The sequence below is a fragment of the Copadichromis virginalis genome, linkage group LG20, assembly GCF_057382275.1.
Source record: "Copadichromis virginalis isolate Kocher_CV1m ecotype Utaka linkage group LG20, C_Virginalis_male_GT1.1, whole genome shotgun sequence".
NCBI classification, from domain to species: domain Eukaryota; kingdom Metazoa; phylum Chordata; class Actinopteri; order Cichliformes; family Cichlidae; genus Copadichromis; species Copadichromis virginalis.
In genome coordinates this window covers 19884589-19903200 of record NC_140637.1, presented here as the reverse complement: position 1 = coordinate 19903200, position 18612 = coordinate 19884589, and the positions used below count along the sequence as shown (strand labels likewise).

At 43.6% G+C, this 18612-nt stretch overlaps 1 protein-coding gene across 3 annotated transcripts; it reads right to left on the bottom strand.

Annotated features, from left to right (window-relative positions):
* Window positions 1-2744: 2744 nt before the first annotated feature.
* baz2a (bromodomain adjacent to zinc finger domain, 2A) lies at window positions 2745-17646 on the bottom strand. Of its 3 annotated transcripts, none has more exons than XM_085443243.1 (30): window positions 17470-17646; window positions 16090-16213; window positions 14013-14912; window positions 11353-13458; window positions 10910-11185; window positions 10494-10823; window positions 10354-10414; window positions 9848-9956; window positions 9596-9697; window positions 9244-9466; window positions 9084-9145; window positions 8925-8990; window positions 8417-8809; window positions 8063-8317; window positions 7752-7966; window positions 7587-7661; window positions 7325-7499; window positions 7182-7244; window positions 6952-7096; window positions 6224-6858; window positions 5797-6139; window positions 5464-5619; window positions 5220-5380; window positions 4826-4891; window positions 4439-4722; window positions 4198-4333; window positions 3926-4072; window positions 3584-3813; window positions 3317-3460; window positions 2745-3046 (listed from the first exon to the last, which is right to left on the bottom strand). In XM_085443243.1, exons 2-30 carry the CDS (start codon window positions 16211-16213, stop codon window positions 2887-2889), a joined length of 8142 nt encoding a protein of 2713 aa, XP_085299369.1. In that variant the 5' UTR covers window positions 17470-17646; the 3' UTR covers window positions 2745-2886. The 3 variants fall into 3 exon arrangements, with proteins under 3 accessions (XP_085299369.1, XP_085299370.1, XP_085299371.1); XM_085443244.1 differs by lacking the exon at window positions 17470-17646 and adding an exon at window positions 17126-17175; XM_085443245.1 differs by lacking the exons at window positions 16090-16213; window positions 17470-17646 and adding an exon at window positions 15725-15857.
* Between the last annotated feature and the right edge of the window lie 966 nt (window positions 17647-18612).

Below are 18612 nucleotides of genomic sequence, written 5' to 3'. Positions count from 1 at the left end.
TTTCAGCACACTCTCAAAGAAATTAGAAACACTGGTGTCAAAGTTACAGTTAAAGTAACTAAAGTGGTGATACAGAAATGTTTTGATTCCACCAAAAACATACCACATATTTCAAATATGAAACCTTCAACTGTGTGCTGATGTGCGGTTCAGTGTGTGGTATCAGGAAATCTACAAGGAAATAAATCCATCCAGCGTTTATATTATCTGCTTAGCTTTCTGTGAATGGTTGAGTCAGAGGGGAAGCAGTTGTTTGGCATTAAAGGTTATTTATATGCATTCAGGAGTGTAGAGATGGTCAAGATGACCTGCTGAAGTTCAAAATGAGCATTGAATTTGGAAGATGCGCAATTTAAGCGATCTTATGGTTTTTAGTACAAGATGATCCGAGTACGTCTGAGATTTACAGAGAATTGTCTACAACGGAGAGAATATCCAGCGAGCGGCAGTTCTCCGGGTGAAAATGTCTTGGTGATGTCAGTGGAGAATGCCAGACTGCTTGCTTTAACGTTTAACGAAAAATGTTTTTTGGTTGGATGAGTCTCAGTTTTCGCTGCAACATTCGGATGGTATCATCATGTCAACATGGAGCAAAATCTCTTTCGTTCTGAAGTCAAAGCGGGTACAACCCAAAAGCAGCGCTTTCCCCAAGTATTACAGCAAAGATATTCAGCAACGGTTTGAAAAATATGAAGATTACAATTTAAAAATGTATTTTCAATCGAACATTAGCAGGATTTACTAGAACTAACCCAAACCAGCAACCCACGTTTGAAACCACAGGTCATCCCTGAAGGATCGTTGTCCACAGAGATGTTTTGTCAGGATGAGAGTTTACAAGATGGATGGTTTTAAGATTGGAGCTGTATACCCAACTGCTCGAGTAGAACATATAATAGTTTTTCTATTGAACTTTGCAAGCAGAACCTTTAAAACTTTCAGTTAAATAGCCAGTTACTAGGTAGTTTTTCCAGATTAGGATAAAACTGAAGCACCTGAAGGAAATCGAACAACTGCGGAGTGGGAGACGGACAGAGAAGAGATGCAAGCATCCAGATATAAAGCTCCGTGGAGAAAGGGCAAAACAGAAATACAGAAATAAGTACTTTCTACTAGATGTGGTTCTTTATTCAACTCACAGTACATTCTACAGATGCACACGTGTTACATCACCTTAATACAACAGAGTCTTGTAATACCTCCTCTTAAAAATGATGAATTGGTCCTAAAAATATAAAGGAACAAATTTAAAGTCACCAAAACTGTACATTATTAAAAAGTCACTTAACACCACATTTGGTTTTTGTCCTTTTTTTTTGTTGTTTTTTGAAAAAAAAAAAACAAAAAAACCCCACTGTCCCTTTAAGTGTAATAGGGAACATCCACGTTTATTTCCTATCAGCGGTGTTGAGTTCAGTGTAAGAAACAAGTTTAAATAAAACCCAGACTGTGGAGTCATCCTGTCGCCTTCATAGCACACCAACCATGCCGTGCAACATTGTACATTGGCCCATGTACAGCACAAAAAATATGTATCAATAAAAGGAATGTAAGGTTGAAACCCAGGCAGCACTGTGCCCAGCACTTCATCGTCAGCTCCTTTGCAATTCTAGTCTTTAAAAAGAGAGGATTTTAGCCTACTGTAGCCTTTCAGAGGTGTTCGTGTGGTCAGACGAGCTACAGAAAAACGTGTGTGTGTGAGAGAACTGCAGGTCTGAAGCTTTAATACACTCCTGTCAATCTTGATTACAGTGTAAAAGCAAACTTTCATTGTGTGTTCTCGCAAACGGACTATTTAATAAGTGCTTAAAATTACAGTGCCATCCTTTTGGTTGCACACAGTCAGAGACACAGATCAGGTGTAGCTAGCTGAATATTTACTCTTATCAGACAGGAAAGTGAAATAAATAGTCTACGACTGACCGACCAACACTAAAAATCCTCCAGTTCCGGAAACCAGTGTCTTTCACACAGCAGCAGGAGATGGGTGTGTGTCTGTGTGTTTGTGTGGGACTGTGTGCATGTTTGTGTGTGGTGGTGGAAAAGTGTTTCACGTGTGCGTGCAAGACTTTAAGTGGAGGTTATACAACGTCTACTCATGACAGTCCAGAAACAGATTCCTTTTAGTTTAACTGGCCTTTTCATAAATCATCTAGACATCTCTATAAGGTAATCTGTACACATTCACTACAAGCTATTGCTATTAAATAATCCCAGCTATTGTAATCTTTATATATATTTATATATAGAATATATAATAAAAATATATTGAGCAAAAAAATTACTTCTAGGCATAAGACCACGTTACATTACATTTCCAATGAACAGGTAAGAAATGGCCCAAGCTCTGAAGAGTTTCGATACGTCTAGTCATTGAGTGGTGGCTAAGCAGGTCCAGTATCCAGCATGATGGCTGCAATAGTGTGATCGGTCCCTGACCTTCAGGGTGAGTCTGAGGGCCAAAATACTCAGGGCCTGAGACCGCGTCATCAACCCACAGAGGGGCTTGACCAAAGGCCTTGCTACGACATGGGGCTCACGTGAAAGGACATGACAGGAGAACGCTAACAAAAATGAGGTGCTGAGGTGAAGATGCGGAGACACGGAACAATGGAAGGTGAACAGAGACTCGTTCTCGCTATCTGCGATGGGGAATGGGTACAAGTTCAACCCAGTTCAGCTTTGGGCCCTTAGAAAAAGGTTAGGCCGGTAGAGGAAACAATAACAGACAAATAGCCAAAATCTATACATATATACCTTTACAGAGAATACACATAGCTGGAAGAAACTCCAGACAGTCTTAGCAGTAATGGAGAGTGTGTGACTGGGACGGTGAAAGCACCAACAGTCTACAGCCCCACCATCAGCGGGGATCGTCGTAGGCTCCTATTTCTCCTTATTTGAGTAGAACTCCGCCCAGCGGCTCTCAAAGAAACGCCTCATCGAATGTCCTGCCATTCCCACCTCTGACGTGTCTTCATTGAAGAGCTCACAGTTGTTGAAGACCAACTGAGCATCTGCTGCAAATTCCTCGCAGCTGAGGTACCTGAGATGAGGATAAACAGGCAGAGAAGCTTAGAACAAGGGACAAATGACTGGCAGGGATTAAAAATGTCTGAAAAATCCAAATCATTGAACTGTATAAAGTAAGAGCAGTTGATCTAACATCATTGTGATCTAAAGACTCTTGTGCTTTTCCATTCAGTTCTCATATAAGAGAGCGAGAGAGAGAAAGACTACCCCCCCTCCCCACTGCAATGCAGTGAACCCTACGCTTCTTTGCATTAATGAGACGTGCAGCATAATCAGCACTTACCCTCCTTGTAACAGTCTTTCTCTCATGGTGAGGAAGTCCATGGGGTTCTTGATGATTCGGCGGTAACCTGGCACCAGTCGGGGATTGACAGGTTCAAGGAATGGCCAGGCGTCTGCATGAGCCTCCATCTCCATTAGAATGATCCTGGCAGGAATTTTTTTTAAGAGTATTAACACGAATCCCCCGCAATGTAGCTGTCAAAACATCTCAGAAGACTTTAAAATCATATCATGCAGAGCTGGTGCACTCATGGCAGGTGGGACTCACTCGCAGAAGGTGAGGTCGGGTTGGTTGCGTGTTGTCATGCGGCGCCGTTTAGCGCTGCTTCCTTCTCCGGAGTGACGAGAAGATGAGGGAGGTGTCGTCACGTCTTTGTGCCGTGTCGTCATTCCGCCACTGCGTCGTGTTGTCACCTCGTCCTCGGAGCTGTCGTCTTCGTAACGTCTCTTCTTCACCCTGGTGCGCTTTTTGGACAAGCGCAGTGAATCGTCTTCATCCTACAAAAAAGGAGAATATTTCTTAAAACGAAGCAATTTCAGGGATACGATCTTAAGATTGAAAAACGGCTCAAAGTGTTATGACGTCAAGAGTGAGAAGAGGAGTTCTCACCTTAGCGACACAAGTGGGACAAAACCAGTCTCCCTCTGGAATCTGGGTGATTTTAGGCCGCAAGCAGTACATGTGGCAGCCACGATCGCAGCCGTCGCACAGCAGCAGGCACTCATCATTGTCTCCCTTCTTGCAAACTTGGCAGATCTTTAAAAAAAAAAGAAAAAGAAAGAAAAGAGAGAAGCATTTATCCCATAAAGGTTAGAAACCTTAGGAGTTTGAGAAGAATTTAGTGAAATTAAGTCCAACCAGGCATTTCTAAGATTTCTTACCACTTTAGTCACAGATCTCTCCCAAGCAATGGCCTTTTCCAACTGAAGTAAACACAGACACAGCTGGGGAGCACTACGGCAGCGGTCTAAAGCCTGACGCCATGTCCGCAGTCGAGACGTGATTTCACTTTCCAGACTGGAACAGAAGAAAATTAGTTAACCCCAAAAAAAGAAAAAAAAAAGTGTACCATATGAAATGTAGGATTCATTTATCCCATTTAGTCCAGGTTGTTTTTCTCACCTGATGACATCCATGGGATGCTCCTCTCCAGGTGTGGGAGTGAGAGGAGCGAGGCGCATCACTTCTGCGGGGTTCCAGAGCGGCTCCTTCAGGTAGCGTCTCTCGATGTTTCGCTCGAGGTTGGCTAGCCGCAGCACGCCCAGGTCCAGCGGGTGTGTGGCGATTCGCGGCAAGCCAGACCACTCCTTCTTGGTTCGCACGATCCAGTCGTCACGTGGGTCAGCGTCATGTTCGTAGTATTGGAGGTCATCGCGTGTGGAGTCTGGATCTGGGATTGTGTAGGGCTTAAAGGAGACAGAGATAGGAGGAATTTAAGTATCAGTGACTGACTTTAACACACATCGGGTTTCAACAGAGGAAATGTGTTATCAGTGTTTTAAGGTTTACCTGAAATTCGGCCATTGGTGCGTCTGTGGTTGTTTCAGCATCGGTCATAGCGCTCTGAGGAAGTGCCTTGAAAAAACAAAATAAAATAAGTTTTACTACAAAAAATTAAAAAAAATCTACATGCACATTTGTTGTAACTTAGATACTTTTCTTGTTGCCATTTAAAGTTTACGCATATTCAAACCTAAAGCTGCATCCTGGAGCATTGTATGAATTCTTTGACAGCAGAGACACACACAAAGCAGGGATATCGAGGTCTGCAGAGGATATGAACTTCTTGTGCAAACATTTCCTGCTTTTATTTTCTTTAAATCACATTAATTCACTCCTGTTAAAGCTTTAAGAATACAGAGTGGTTCTGTTTTATTGTGTGGTTTTAGTTGTGATTTTCTACCTTCAAATGGAGGTCAGCAGCAATAACCCGCTGTTCCAGGTCCTCCACCCACTGTAGTGCGCTGATGTCTGTCTCCACTGTTTTCTCCTGCACTTGCCAGGGCTGCTGCAGAGCCTCTAGCAGAGCATCCTTCTCTTCTACCTTCAACTCAAAGATTGGGTCTAATTGGATGAGAAAATCTTAATGAGAACAAATATGGCACAATTATGGGAAAGCTCATAATGATCCAGTTAACAACATTCACCGTTAATCGGTTTGGTGCATATCTCGGCCAAGCTCTCCATGTGTTTGGCTAAATGCTTATGGAGCACCTTCTCCCTGATGCCTCTTGGATGGAGGGACTGCAAGGTGATAAACAGTTCCTCTGGGGTCTTGATCCACCACCAGCCACGCACCATTGCTGGAGGGGGGAAAGAAAAAGAAGCAAAATTAAACACATTAAACAAGTGAAAAAAGAAACCAAAAACACAGGAAGAGTATGTCACCCCAGAAAACAGTGAAGGCCACAGAAATCTTCATGCATATTTATGGAATTCAAATAATTTCTGAGGTAAAACTGATACATTTCAGTACTTACATGCTGGGATAGGCTTGACCACTAGCTGTGTGAAGTACTGCTGTTCAAGCTCCTGGAAAACTGAGTTTGGTGGGCGGCCGCGGCGTTTTGCTGCAGCTCCACGGGGCCCTCTGCGGGCAGGACTGCTCCCTCTGCTGCCTCTCCTTCGCCTGCGAGCTGGTCTGGCAGGTGTGGCAGGAGTGGATGGAGCTGGAGGATTGGGAGTTGGAAGGAGCTGAGGGTTTGTTGGTGGAGAACTGGCTGGGACAGCACAACCAGGGCCTGTAGGTGGAATGTCCTGTAGTGCTGGTGGTGCTGGAACCACAGGGTCAGCAGGAGGTAGGCAAGGCAAAAGTGGGTCCGGCTAAGAAGGAGGAGATTATTGATTTTTACATTATACAGACTGTGCATTGTTGTAATATTTACTATCATCATTCTGGTGGCTAACCTGCACGAGTGGAGCAGTAAGTGCAGACAGAGCACTCGGGATCTGCGGGAGAAGTTTGGGGGGTGAGCTGGGTGAAGTGGGCGTCTGGAGCTCAGTCAGAGAGTTATCATCACACGGTTGTTTGGGGAGCAGGTTGAACCACTGTCCTTGCTTCTCTGCCAGCTCTTTAACACTCTCCTCCGGTCGATTACCCTCTGGAGCTTCCCCTGCTGATGAGCATGTGCCATTCATCACTGCTTCCTGTGATTGGCTGAGCCAGCTCTGGAAAGCCGCTTGTGTGAGGTCTTGTGTCCCGCTATTTGGTGATCCTGGCCCTTCCTCACTCCGGGACCTGACGCTACTTCTACGCCGGCGGCGGATTTTTGCTGTGCGGAGGTGAAGCTCAACTTCAGGTTTGATTTTCCGGGGACGTCCGCGTCCTCTCGGCCTGCTCATGAGGGATGCAGTGCCCGGGAGGGGATCCTCCTCCTCCGCAGAGAAGGTCTGGGCCTGGCCTGGGGTCGCAGAAGTCGGAGAGGAAGGCAGAGTAGGAGGAGGAGTGGTTGGCAAGGGAGCTTCCTCAACTTTGGGCTCCTTTTTGGGCTCTTTTTTAAGGAAGGTGACAGGCACCTCCGCTATAAGGACTTCTCCAGAAGCTACAAGATAGAACAGTAAGGAAATGCTGAAGTAACGACAGACAAGTCAATGGTTTATAAAGCATAAATATTCGAGTTTAGACTCAGACTTACTCAGCAGCTCTTCAGGGCCCTCGACGAGAACTCCTCCAAGGTGAGGTAGGGCCAAATATCTGCGCCGGTAACGGTCCTGCCCCAGCAGTATAGCCCGCATGGAATGAGATGACTGTAGCAGCTTTTTACGGAAAAACGCTTGGCGCTGTGGAGGATTAAGAGCAAAGGAATATTTAATATTAAGCAACAAACATGTATACAGCACTGTGCCTGTGTCATATCAGCTTTACCTTAGTTAGCTTATCTATCTGCCTTTCAAGCTCTGGAATGCTAGCATTGGTAGGGCTCTCGCTCTGCAGCAAAGAAGGAGTTCAATTAGTCTCAAGTGCATGCATGATCGTGCTGTAGTTAAAACAGTAGAGCTGAAACATACATCACTGAGTTTGGGTTCTTCTTTGCGTGCACGGCGGTTCCCTCTCTCAAGGATTACACCACTCTCCTCCAGGCTGAGGTTCTCCTCCTCAGCTACTCTTGCACTACGCCTCCTCTCCTCAAAACACAGCTCTTCCTCTGAGCGTCCTGTACGACGTGATAGCGCCGCCTTCAGCCTGGCAGGAGGAAAACAAGTCCAACATTTAATACTGCTTGGATAAGTAGCAGAACTGAAAATAAGCGTTTAAGAACATTGATCTTACTTTCGGAGTTTCCCCTCAATGATCCACTTGTTCTTCCTGTAGGTTGTCATATTCTCCACTGTGTTGTCAATATCACTGAAATTTAAAACAAACACTGATCTTACTGTTTCTTGAGTAAACTCTCCCTTTAAGCAGTCTTAGAACAAGTAATCATCTTGAACATACTTGATCACAGTGTTACTGCTGTTAAGCTCTTCCACAAGGAAACCCAGGATGGCTGCCTTGGTGTCAGGAGGCAGGGCGTGAAATGGTTTGGTTCTCAGGGTGTTGCACACTTCTGTCTCATAGCCATGAGCTTCCAAAAAAATGCGAAGTACTTCTGAAACTGTGCTGCGGGTCAGCTCCAACTCAACCAGCTTTTCCCCAAGGATCTTTACCGACTGGAGATTAAAGAAAAACTCAGACTAACGGGTTTCCGCCACATACCAAATGGGGTTACATTAATAAGCAGAATGCTTGAAGTGTATCACACACACCTGATAATACGATGGTAGGCCTGGATCATGTAGTGCAGCCTCCACCAGCTTTATCAGTAGATCCTGCAGCTCTCCTTGGCTGTCACCCAGGCCCAGGAGGCCTTCCTGCAGGGTAGCAAGGCTGGGGATGTCCTTGGGTATGTTGAGACCGATCACCTTTCCATACCCGTGTAAGAACTCTACCACAGCCAGACAGTGTGCAAAAGCTGTTCCAGAAAGCACCACACCAGGAATACGGGACAGCTCCGGGAGGGGCTATTGGAAACAAAGTTCAAAGGTCACAAAACATCAGTTTTTACATCAAAATTAAAAAAAAAAAACATTTTCTAAAAAGGGGGTTAAATTAAAACTCACTTTGTGATCAGTGAGACACATATCCTCTGTGGGCTTCTTCAGCTCTTCGGCTATCAACTGCTGCCTCTTCCGCTCCTCCATCCGTCGCTGGGCCTGTGCTCTCCGCTCTGCTGCCCTCTTAGCAGCCAGAACAGCCTGAGCTGCAGCCTCTGCCTCCGCCTGAGCTTTAGCCAGGGCCTTGGCTTTACTCCGAGCCCCCAGCACCCTCTTACCCTGGGCCACCCTTTCCGTGTCAGTCTGCTGAACCGGTGGGGTGGGCTCAACCTTAATTGACCTCCTCCGGCCGAGATTCTTAGGCTCTGCAGCAGACTCTGATGCCGGCTGTGAAGCCTGTGGCGCTGATGGGTCAGTTGGTTCAGCCTTTGCCTCTAGGTGCTGGGCCTCTTGCTCGAGCTAAAACAAAAATGAATAAAATAAAATAAAATAAGAAATAAACACAAAATGATGAAGAGGTGGAGGTGATAAAGATGTGCGTCTGAGGACACGAGTGTTAAGCATTTTTCTTTACCTTTGCTCTCTTTTTTTCATCTCTCATTTTCTTAATCTTTGCATCCTCCCTTCTCTTCATTCTTGCCTAAAAAAACAATAAATAAACGGCACCAACAAAATCAGGATGATAAATGAATAGTGTAACAGATCAGGATTACAATCAACTTGATCTACATACCTTTCTTTTCATTTTCTTTTTGATTTTAGCCAATTTCTCCTTTTCCTCCTCTGTGAGAGCTTCTATTTTTAAACACAGGGAATTAAAAATTATTTAGTCGCAGTAGAAAGAATGAGTTTATATAATGAGCAAAGACATTACGCACAACTTCTTTACTCACCCTTGGCTTCAAGTCGTTTAAGCAGCTTGGCATCAACCTTGCTAAGGAAATCAATCATCTTCGGTTTAGGAGGTCTACCGGGGCGACGGACCTGTCCTCCCTTTACCCCACGAACCCTGCGAGGTTTTTCTTTATCGGGATTTGGAGGTCGACCACGACGACCAGTGATGGCCATGATCATAGAGGGAACTTCCTCATTAGCCAGAAGGACCCACTTCACACCCTATAAAACACAGAGAAAACAGACTTTCAAAAACAATTTTCCTATATATTTTTTAAGCATTTTTAATACCTAAAGTTTAACTGTTGAGTATTTGAATACTTTATAGTTCTAATGTGAAAATATACAGACCTCGGGAGTTTCTCTCTCTTCGTAGAAGTCTCCAACAGGCATGCGTGGACTGAAGCTGAAGTGTTCTCGCGTGACCACACTGTCTGTGTGTTTCTTCAAGTACTGTGTCATTAAGTAATAAAGACACAGCCGGAGAAGCATGAGACAAAAATCCGAGTTTTAACATAATATAAAACCATAAATGAGAAGACCATGATTTTAAGAGTTTCAAATAACTTTTTAAGAATAATTAAAAAGTTCTGGGAAATTCACCTTGATAATTTCTGGAAACTGTTTCATCCTCCTTCCACAAGGAGTATAGTACCAAGTTTCGCCCTTCATCCGGTTCTCCATTTTCTTCACACGAATCTCTCTCTTCCAACTACAATTAAAACAGCGTTGATCATTACAGTCTTGTCATACCTTTTTCCAACTAATTTAAGGATATTTTTGTAAACAACAAATATGAATTTATCATCCTTCCAGATATACGTCTGGTTTAGTTTGTTTACATCTAGGTTTCCATGGTATCACATTTGGCTAGCAAGGACAAAACCTCACTGAAAAATTGACATTGTTAATGAAGACGTTTTTATAATAATTTAACTTGACATCAGTTATTAAAGCTTCAGCAAAGATAAGCGTGCTCACTAAATCCAAATAGCGCTTCTGTCATGTGAATATTTGACTGTGTTGACTTAGAATTTTTTTTTATATGACGAGTTCTGACTGAATTTGTGTCGTGTAAAAGCTCAATAAACAGTAAAAGGAAACTTTACCCGTGCAGCAGAGGGAACTGGACCTGCTCCTCTGTTGCCACTCTTCGTCTGCCAGATTCACCTGTTCCAACAAACCAAAGGTTTACCATCAAACTCTTAAACAGTGACATCTTCTTTCAACAAAATGGCCTTTTCATTACCTGCAGTGGAGCTGTCGTCGTTTTCATCAGCATCATCACCAGCTGTTTCTGCATCTTGTTTCTTCACCCTTTTCATCTTCTTGGCTTTCTCGACTGTTGGGCTGATAGATGAAGCGTTGGCCAAAACAGCGTCAATCGTGGCTGTTATTGGATCAACCTCTTCTGTGGAAGGCCCAGCCTCCCCAGATGTTTCGTGCGCATCAACCTTTAGAGACTTCTTTCTCTTTCTGCCCTTAGCTGGCTCCACATTAGTCCCTTCCTGTTCGTTAGACTTCATTTTCTCCACCTTTGGGGTTCGACCCCGAGGCTTCGGCTGGACCTCCTCTGGAGCTGAACACAAAAGAGAAAAAAAATATTGTAAGGTAAAATCTAATACTATTAGAATAGCACTCTGTTGGAAGTCGACTGTTAAATACCTGCAGGTTTAATCCATATTGCCTTAGTAGTTCGAGGTTTGCGTGGTTTCCCTGGGGTTTTCAGATTTCCTCCGGCAGCTGGCAAAGTCTGATCAGTAACTTGTTGGAGTGGGTGTACAGCAGGGCTCTGTGCTGGGGTACTGAAGGCGATGAAGTTCTCATCTCTCATCTTGAAACTTGGTGGTGTCATTGTGTCATCAGCAGCGATTTTAGTATTAATGCCTCCAGATGAGTCTGGTGTATCATGTCCTCTGGGATCCCAGCCTGCTTCAGGTCCTGAGAATGAACAGAGCTCAAGACTAAGTAAGTGATGTTAGGCGTACAGTTCCAACAGAGAAAAGAATATTCTGATAAAGAATAATACTCTATTATTTAAACTGACAACTTCTTCCTGTCAAATGATGCCATACTAGTTTTAATGATCAGAAAAGAAATAACTGTACCTTGCTGAGATGACACAAACAAGTGTGTGTTGGACACATCACTCAAATCAACAGGAGGCTCTTCAGTCTGAGAGGTGTTGTCTAGAGAAGACTCCATCACTGATTCTCCTGTAATTTCGCAGCCGTTCCTGGTTTCTTCTGCTTCTGAGGTCTCTCCTTCCCTGGTGGAGTCTAATGTGTTGTCTCTGGAGTCTTCCACAGAAAAGCTGCTATCTACAGAGTTGTCAAATATACTAGATGGCTCCTCTTCTGCGCAGGAAGTGTTGTCAAACTGAGAATTGCCCTTTCTCACGTGAAAGCTGTTGTCAAAGTGAGTCGAGTCCTCTATCCATGAGCTATCACCGCCTAAAAGAGAGGTCTTTTCTAAAGTAGAGTCGACACTGATTCCAGAGGGGGTGTTGCAGGTTGAATTGCCGTCATACTGAGAGGCCGGATGCGAAGAGTTTGCAAAGCTTGTCCTGCTAAGGTATGGAGACTTTCTGAGAGGAGCTTGGTCTATCGTGCAGTCCTCTGCTGCCCAGACATCACTTGGCATGTGGTGATTTTCAGAATCTGTTTGCCCATTCTTGGGCTTTTGATCAGGAGCGAGTGTGGTTTGTAAAGTTTTCCCAGGAAGCTCAGAGAGGGATTTGGATGGCTGACTTTCAGATTTATGACTCTCAGGTGCTTCCAGCTGTGGCATCCTTACCAGGCCTGAATCAAGCAAAGGGAGGTGTTCCTCTGCGTTTTCATTTCTTTTATCAGCTAGTGCTTTCCTGTCCTCACAATGGCCATGGTGCTCAGACTTGGAAGGTGACTGCTTTAGCACACGAGGAGGAGCGGTGTTAGGAGGATGTCGCTCAAGGTCAGAACTTTGGACCACTCCAGAAGATGTACCCGTTACAGGAGGCACAGACACCAAGGCAGGAGGGCTGGGTAGGGGTGCAGTCCTGGAGGCTTGAGTGGTTAGAAGAGGTAGGGTAGACAGAGGTCTCACTGTAGGACTTACATGGTCAGTGATCGAGGGCAAATTCATGCCCCCTGGTGGTGATGAAGCAATGGAAAGACCCAAATCAACAGCTTGAGGAGTGTATTTCTGACCCTGCAGTGTGAATGCTGGTTCACTGCCAACTAGAGGAGTTTTTTCCACTGAAGAGGGTGATGCAGATGGCAATGAGCAAGGGCCAGGTGGTGTCAAGGTTGAAGGTCCCAATAAAGACATCTGAGATGGAGCTAAACCGCCAGATGAGGAATTTGCAGCCACAGAGTCAGAAATCAGTTTTGGGGGTCCAGGCTTTTCATGTTGACCTCCAGATGCATCAGAGAAACGTGGTGGCATCAAAGGTGGCTTAGATTCTTGAACCATTTGCCTCTCAACCAACAAGCTGGGTTCAGAGTAAGTAGATGCAGACACTATGGAAGGAGGCAACTGTTGTACAGGAAGTCCAGAAACAGTTGCAGGCTTTTGATGAAATGCAGACTCCAATGATGAAGAGACTGAAGAAACTGCTGCAGGTCTAGACAAACTATCAGTCGAAGCAAGAGGTGTAGACAGCTTTGAAGGTGATACAGGAAGCGATGAGGTGGATGAAGACCCCACTAACAGATGCTTGAATCCTGCAGGTGATATATCACTCATGCCAGGAGGGGGAGGCCTGAGGCCTTGAACCATCAGGGGAGGAGAAGAGAGCCTGGGAGCAGCTGTTGGAGATGGGGCAAAGGATACACTGGGAGGTGTTGATATTTGTGGTGAAGTAGATTCTACATCAGGAGATGAAATTATAGTGGGTCCAGCCTCAGATGTAGGAGATCCAGAGAAAGCAGGAGCTGCAGACACCTGAGGTGGTGTTGAGGACTTGGTTAAAGAAACAGATGTATTTGCTGTAGCCACAGAGAGCTGCGACTGAGGAGGTGGGTTAACAGCTGGATCTCTGACTGGGGAAGACATTTCTGGGCGCTGAGCTGCTGGCTGTTCCGAAAGCTGACGATAATCACTCGGAGGACCCACATGAGCAGCAGGAGGTTTGGATTGGTGACTATCAGTCTTGGGTAGCCTCTGGGCAACAGGTGACCTATCACTGCCGTTGTAGCTTGTGTCTACCTCCCTGACAGTTTCCCTCGTATGCCCTAAAATAAGGAGGGAAAAAAAACATAGCAAAACTGTTAATATAATGCGAGATTGTTGTACACTGAAACACATGGTTTTTATTCTCATACTAAACATAGATAGTGAAAATAAAAATAAAAAAATAATTTCGACTGATCAGACATTAAACATAGTCAAACATTGGCACCTGCTGGTTAAATAATGGCACTGTCCCCAATAATAAATAATGTCAACGAGTGACGTAATACTGAACACTGTATTAACTAAGACTGGAAATATTTTCTGTTTTATTATGAATTAAACACTTGATGATTTATTTATCCTTTTCCAGGAATTAAAAGGTGACTCATTAAATTGCAATATTTTGTCTAAATACATTTGGCTTTCTGATTACCAGGACAAAACATCAGCTGTTTCTGTTGGTCAAGTAATCAATTCACATTTAACAACTAACACAGTCTATCACAGTTATTTGTATCACTCAAAAGCTGGCATTAAAATGAGGAAATAGACTATACACAGATTGATTAAATTGATTGAAACTGCAAAAAACAAAAATATATTTAAGGGTCACCTTGCATTGGAGAGGACATCCCCACATTGCTAGAGTGGGGGCTCCGTTCCCTGCTGTGGCCCTTTGGAGATCCACTATCCTGCACAGCTGATGGTGACATCATTTGTGCCGAGGACATCCCCACGGGCAGAGGGCTGCCAGTGCTCCCTCTGCCTAAGCTGTGGTGCTGAGGGCTGCCACGTGGAGGAGTGAAATTCTGAGAAGCTGGAGGCATCATCTGAGCCTGGGCTTGTGGCTGAGTTTGCTGTTGTGGTGGCGGCTGCTGCTGCTGCTGCTGGGGTGATGACAGGGACGGGTGCTGATGCTGGTAATACGGCATCCCATTCGGCATCATGCCGTAATGCTGTGGTTGCTGGTGCTGCTGGTGGCGGTGGTGTGGGAGAGGCTGGGAGGAATGGAAGTGTTGTTGTGATGCCTGATGAGGGGTTGCCTGTAAGGACTGCTGCTGGTGATGCTGTGGTGGTGTAATCCCAGGATGTGCTTGACTCTGGTAGGTCCCATACATGCCATGGGAATTATAACTCATCTGCTGGGTGCCAGGGTTACTCCTGTTCCAGTACTGGTTCCCCGTGAGAGGCATGTTCGCTGGGCCTGAAACAGGGGCCTGATGGGAGCTTTCTATCCCCCCATTCAGCTGGTACTGTCCATGACCCTGGAACTGATGCTGTGACTGAGGCTGAACCATCCCAGGTGTAGACTGCTTCTGATGCATCCCATGCGCAGGAGAGTTGCTCACAGCTGGGCCATACTGAGGGTGCCCTCCCCACAAGTAGTCATAGCCCACGCTGCTCTGGTGGTGGTTGCTCAAGTGTGGATAAGGGGCCGATGGTGGGTGGGAACCAGGGACACTGGATCCGAGTACAGTAGTGACGCCATTCACATTCATTTCGCCATTCATATCTGTTAGTAAGAAATACAAGTTGAAAAAAAGCTATAATGATAAAAATCTGTCTCTGAGTCACTGAGATCTGGGGCCTGTACTGCAAAGCAATTTCAACATACCCAAGACATCATTCCCTTATCTGGTTTCACACTTTGTCAATCAGGCTAAGTGGTCAATATGGTTACCAACTCCATAAATCAAGCCAGGGTTTCCCAATCTAGCTATGACCATGTGCACATTAAAAGGGTGACAATGGCAGCATTTGACCAATCATCCACAAATCTACTGAAGGTAGAGTACTGATGTTACAAAGGAATAAAATTAAAATATTAAAAAAAACTATAAGGAGTTTTAACACATAATACAGACTGAAAGCAGTGTGTGGGCATGTGAGAGAGGAAAAGGACAGTATTACAATTGTTGTATGAACGTGTGCGGACTTTAAGTGATATAGTCAGTAAGACTGGAAAAGGCCCAGTATGCCAAAAACATCTGGCCTAACTGAAGCAAGAAAGAAAAGCTGGAAAAAATGCTGCGTAAGTTACCAGGCGTTTCAGTATTACAGTTCATTCAATGTCAAGATGTGCCTAAGACACTTCTAGCTTTCTCTTTCAACTGCAGCCCAAGTGATGTCAAGTGTTTTGAGAAGAAGGAAACAGCACACACACAAAAAGTTCAAACCGGTCAGGGTACTTTTTCCTACTTGTAGTTTGTGGAAATGTCATCAGTTTCATGGCTTAGGTGAGCACCGCATAAATATATTAAGGATAATATAACAATAAATATCATTGCAGGAAACAAAAAAACATCAGGAATAATAAAGTCTCACCTGAAGAAAAGGGAAATCTGAGTTTCTTAATTGATGTTCAGCAAATAAAAGCAAAAATTTCAGTTTCTAAAACCTCTAGGTCTTTTCTCCAAAGAAATGCTCTAGTGATGAATTCATATACCTGATGTTGTCTTATCTTGAACATAAACCGCTCTAGCAGGTGAGTTCTGCACTATAAGTTACCACGGTGATATATTCCAAGTTGAACAACAATCCTACCATTGAAAACCCAGGGTTTTAACCCTGTAGTTCTCAGTAAGAACTCAGTAAGCCCCCTAATCCCACTTTATGGTAAAGGCCACAATTTTTTTCTTTTATATATAAACAGTAAGGTTCATTTTATTCTAAGGTGCAGAAATACTCACTCTTCCCCTGCTGAGGAAAACTCATGGAGGACCCGTTAGTATAAAGAGAATCCCCTGAGGAGAGTTTCAGTCCTGAGTTTGCTGAAGAGTGAGTGCCATAGTTGAAATGATTATTTGAATCCATCTGAAAAACATCAAAAATAAATAAATAGTTAATTTATTAAATGTATTCATTCAGTCTGCTACCTAATGTTAGTCTACAGTATGACGTATGGAAGCGGTGCAGGTACTGAGCACGGATTAAATGTGTGAGAATCTGCATGACCAAATGGCTCTCAAACATATTATTTAATTCATTTTCGCTTCTTTTCGTGCACTTTTGAAGGCAGTCGACGCTACGTAATGCGTGCTATTTCTTCCACGAAATGTCTTTCCTCGGTGATTCTGGCAGCTGCGGCTTGTGACAGGCAGCACCATTTCGCTCCAACAACAACCGTCAAAATGTCGCAGCCAGCAACAGCAGATGCCAGGCCCTAGCGAGTGTAATGGACAAACGGGATATTACGATAGAAGCTCATCATTACCGCTGATGAGGCACTGCTGCTGCTAACACGAGCTCAGGCTCTTCAGGTCTACGGTGATAAATGTACGGCCCAGACACAAACAGTCTGAAGACCCGGCGGCCTCAGCTCAATAACAATGGGAGTGATAATATTTCACACCGTGAGGCCTGGATAATTGTTTTCTACGCCACTCTCCGTTTAAAGGCTGTCTGCAATGCATAAATAGCCCTCAGGACACTTGATTTCCTATTTCAGTAAGGCCGTTGCAATAGCAGGCGTTAGCTTGTCGCGCTAGCTGCGCTCTCAAACGAACAAACCCCCATTTCTACCACTTGCGAGTCAACTGAGCTAACCATTGATAACGTTGGATACACGTTCAACTCTTCAAAAAGCCATTCAGACAGTTTATTTTAACGTGAAATTCCGTGCGAAAACCCACCCCGCTCCAGTTCCAAGGTTATTTAGCTAAATCATCACAAAAGAGCCTAGCTAACACACGCTAGCCACGTAGCTAACTTAATAGCATCCTTTACGTTTATCCAGAGTAAGCGCTGCGATGTTAGCTCATAGCCGGGTAGCAGGTACCATAACCACGCTACGTTGGATCCATGATGCCCATCAGTGATAGAGAGCTCCGCGAACGAAATAAATATCCACCGGTCTGCCGGTAATGACCAACATCAACCCCCTCATCAGGCTCGCTAGTTAACAGATGGAGGCGTGCTCCCCTTTTGTTCACGGGCTAACGTTAGCTAGCAGCCAGATGAAGTTACATTGTTTACGCTGCGAGCACAGACAATTTTCACAGAGCATCACGATCCTCCCACACTTCCACCGTCCAAAGTTTCCCCGATATTTCTCTAAAAGCGTGTCCGACCTTTCAGTCCTCGGGTCCCGAAGGCGCAGGTGTCTCTAAACGTTCTTCTTAACGGATGTGCGGGTGAAGATGGCAAGGCGATAAATAATAAACAACTATTCCCCTAACCTTTGGGTTTTAAATTAGCAAACATGGCTGGTGTGGTCCGGTGCAGCCATGATCACAGAACAGAGCGAACAGGAGCAAATGTCCCAACAATAACTACGTATGCATCCGGTTACATTTGTTCACTAAATTTCACCCAAAAAAAAGTAAATAAATAAAACTAAACAAATAAAAAATAAACAAGGACATTAAACTATAAATACAAATAGATAAAAGCTCAAACTTAGCAATAATAATAATAATAATAACTATTATTATTGATAATTATAATAATATAGGAATTATTATTATTATTAGTCAATACTAACAATAGTATCTGCTATTACAAGTAAAAGAATTACCAACCAAATGCACGTAAAACATGAAAAATAGTTCCTTTTTATTATGAAGAATTATAATAATTTTATTGCATTATTATTACAGATGTCTAGAATTGAAGCAGCATTAAAGAGACAAAGTTAAAATAATTTACTACATAATTGCTATGGTTAATTGACATATATTTTATGTTAATTTTGTTATGTTATTGTCTATTTATATATTATTATCATTTGATTATATTTTTTGTTTTTGCAATTCATATTATCTCTATATTGTTCAGATTTAATAATATTAATATATTCCTCTTTTTTACTTGTGTGTGTTGAATAGCAAGGCTTCTGACATATAATCCTTCCACTATGTAAAGGCATCTTTATGATTACTTTAAATGCTTCTAATTCTGATACTTATTGCTTCAATAGTATGATCGCAATTAGTATGTGCTTGTGACATTTATCATGTCTGAAACGTGTTGGAGGAAAATAAAAGTAAGTCAATCAAGCAATAGCTTCATTTAGAGAAGCATAATTGTTATCATTACATCACCATGGTAAATATTATTATTACAATATTTTTAACCTTGAGCCTTCCAGTCTTCTTGAGTGGAAAGTTTCACCAGTCATCGTGAAACACTTTCATACATATTTGGCCAGTTATCTTTTAGCTTTATCTCAATCTTTATCTTAATTGACATTCACTTGAAAAACAAAAAAGATT

Bases quoted from the DNA above. Each gene is read 5' to 3' on its own strand.
- baz2a (XM_085443243.1), bottom strand. From the start codon at position 16,213: ATGGATTCAAATAATCATTTCAACTATGGCACTCACTCTTCAGCAAAC. The intron at 13,459-14,012 runs GTGACCCTTAAA...TCCTTATTTTAG, and splicing joins GATGTCCTCTCCAATGCAAG to GGCATACGAGGGAAACTGTC. The intron at 8,991-9,083 runs GTATGTAGATCA...TTGTTTTTTTAG, and splicing joins AAAAGAAAATGAAAAGAAAG to GCAAGAATGAAGAGAAGGGA.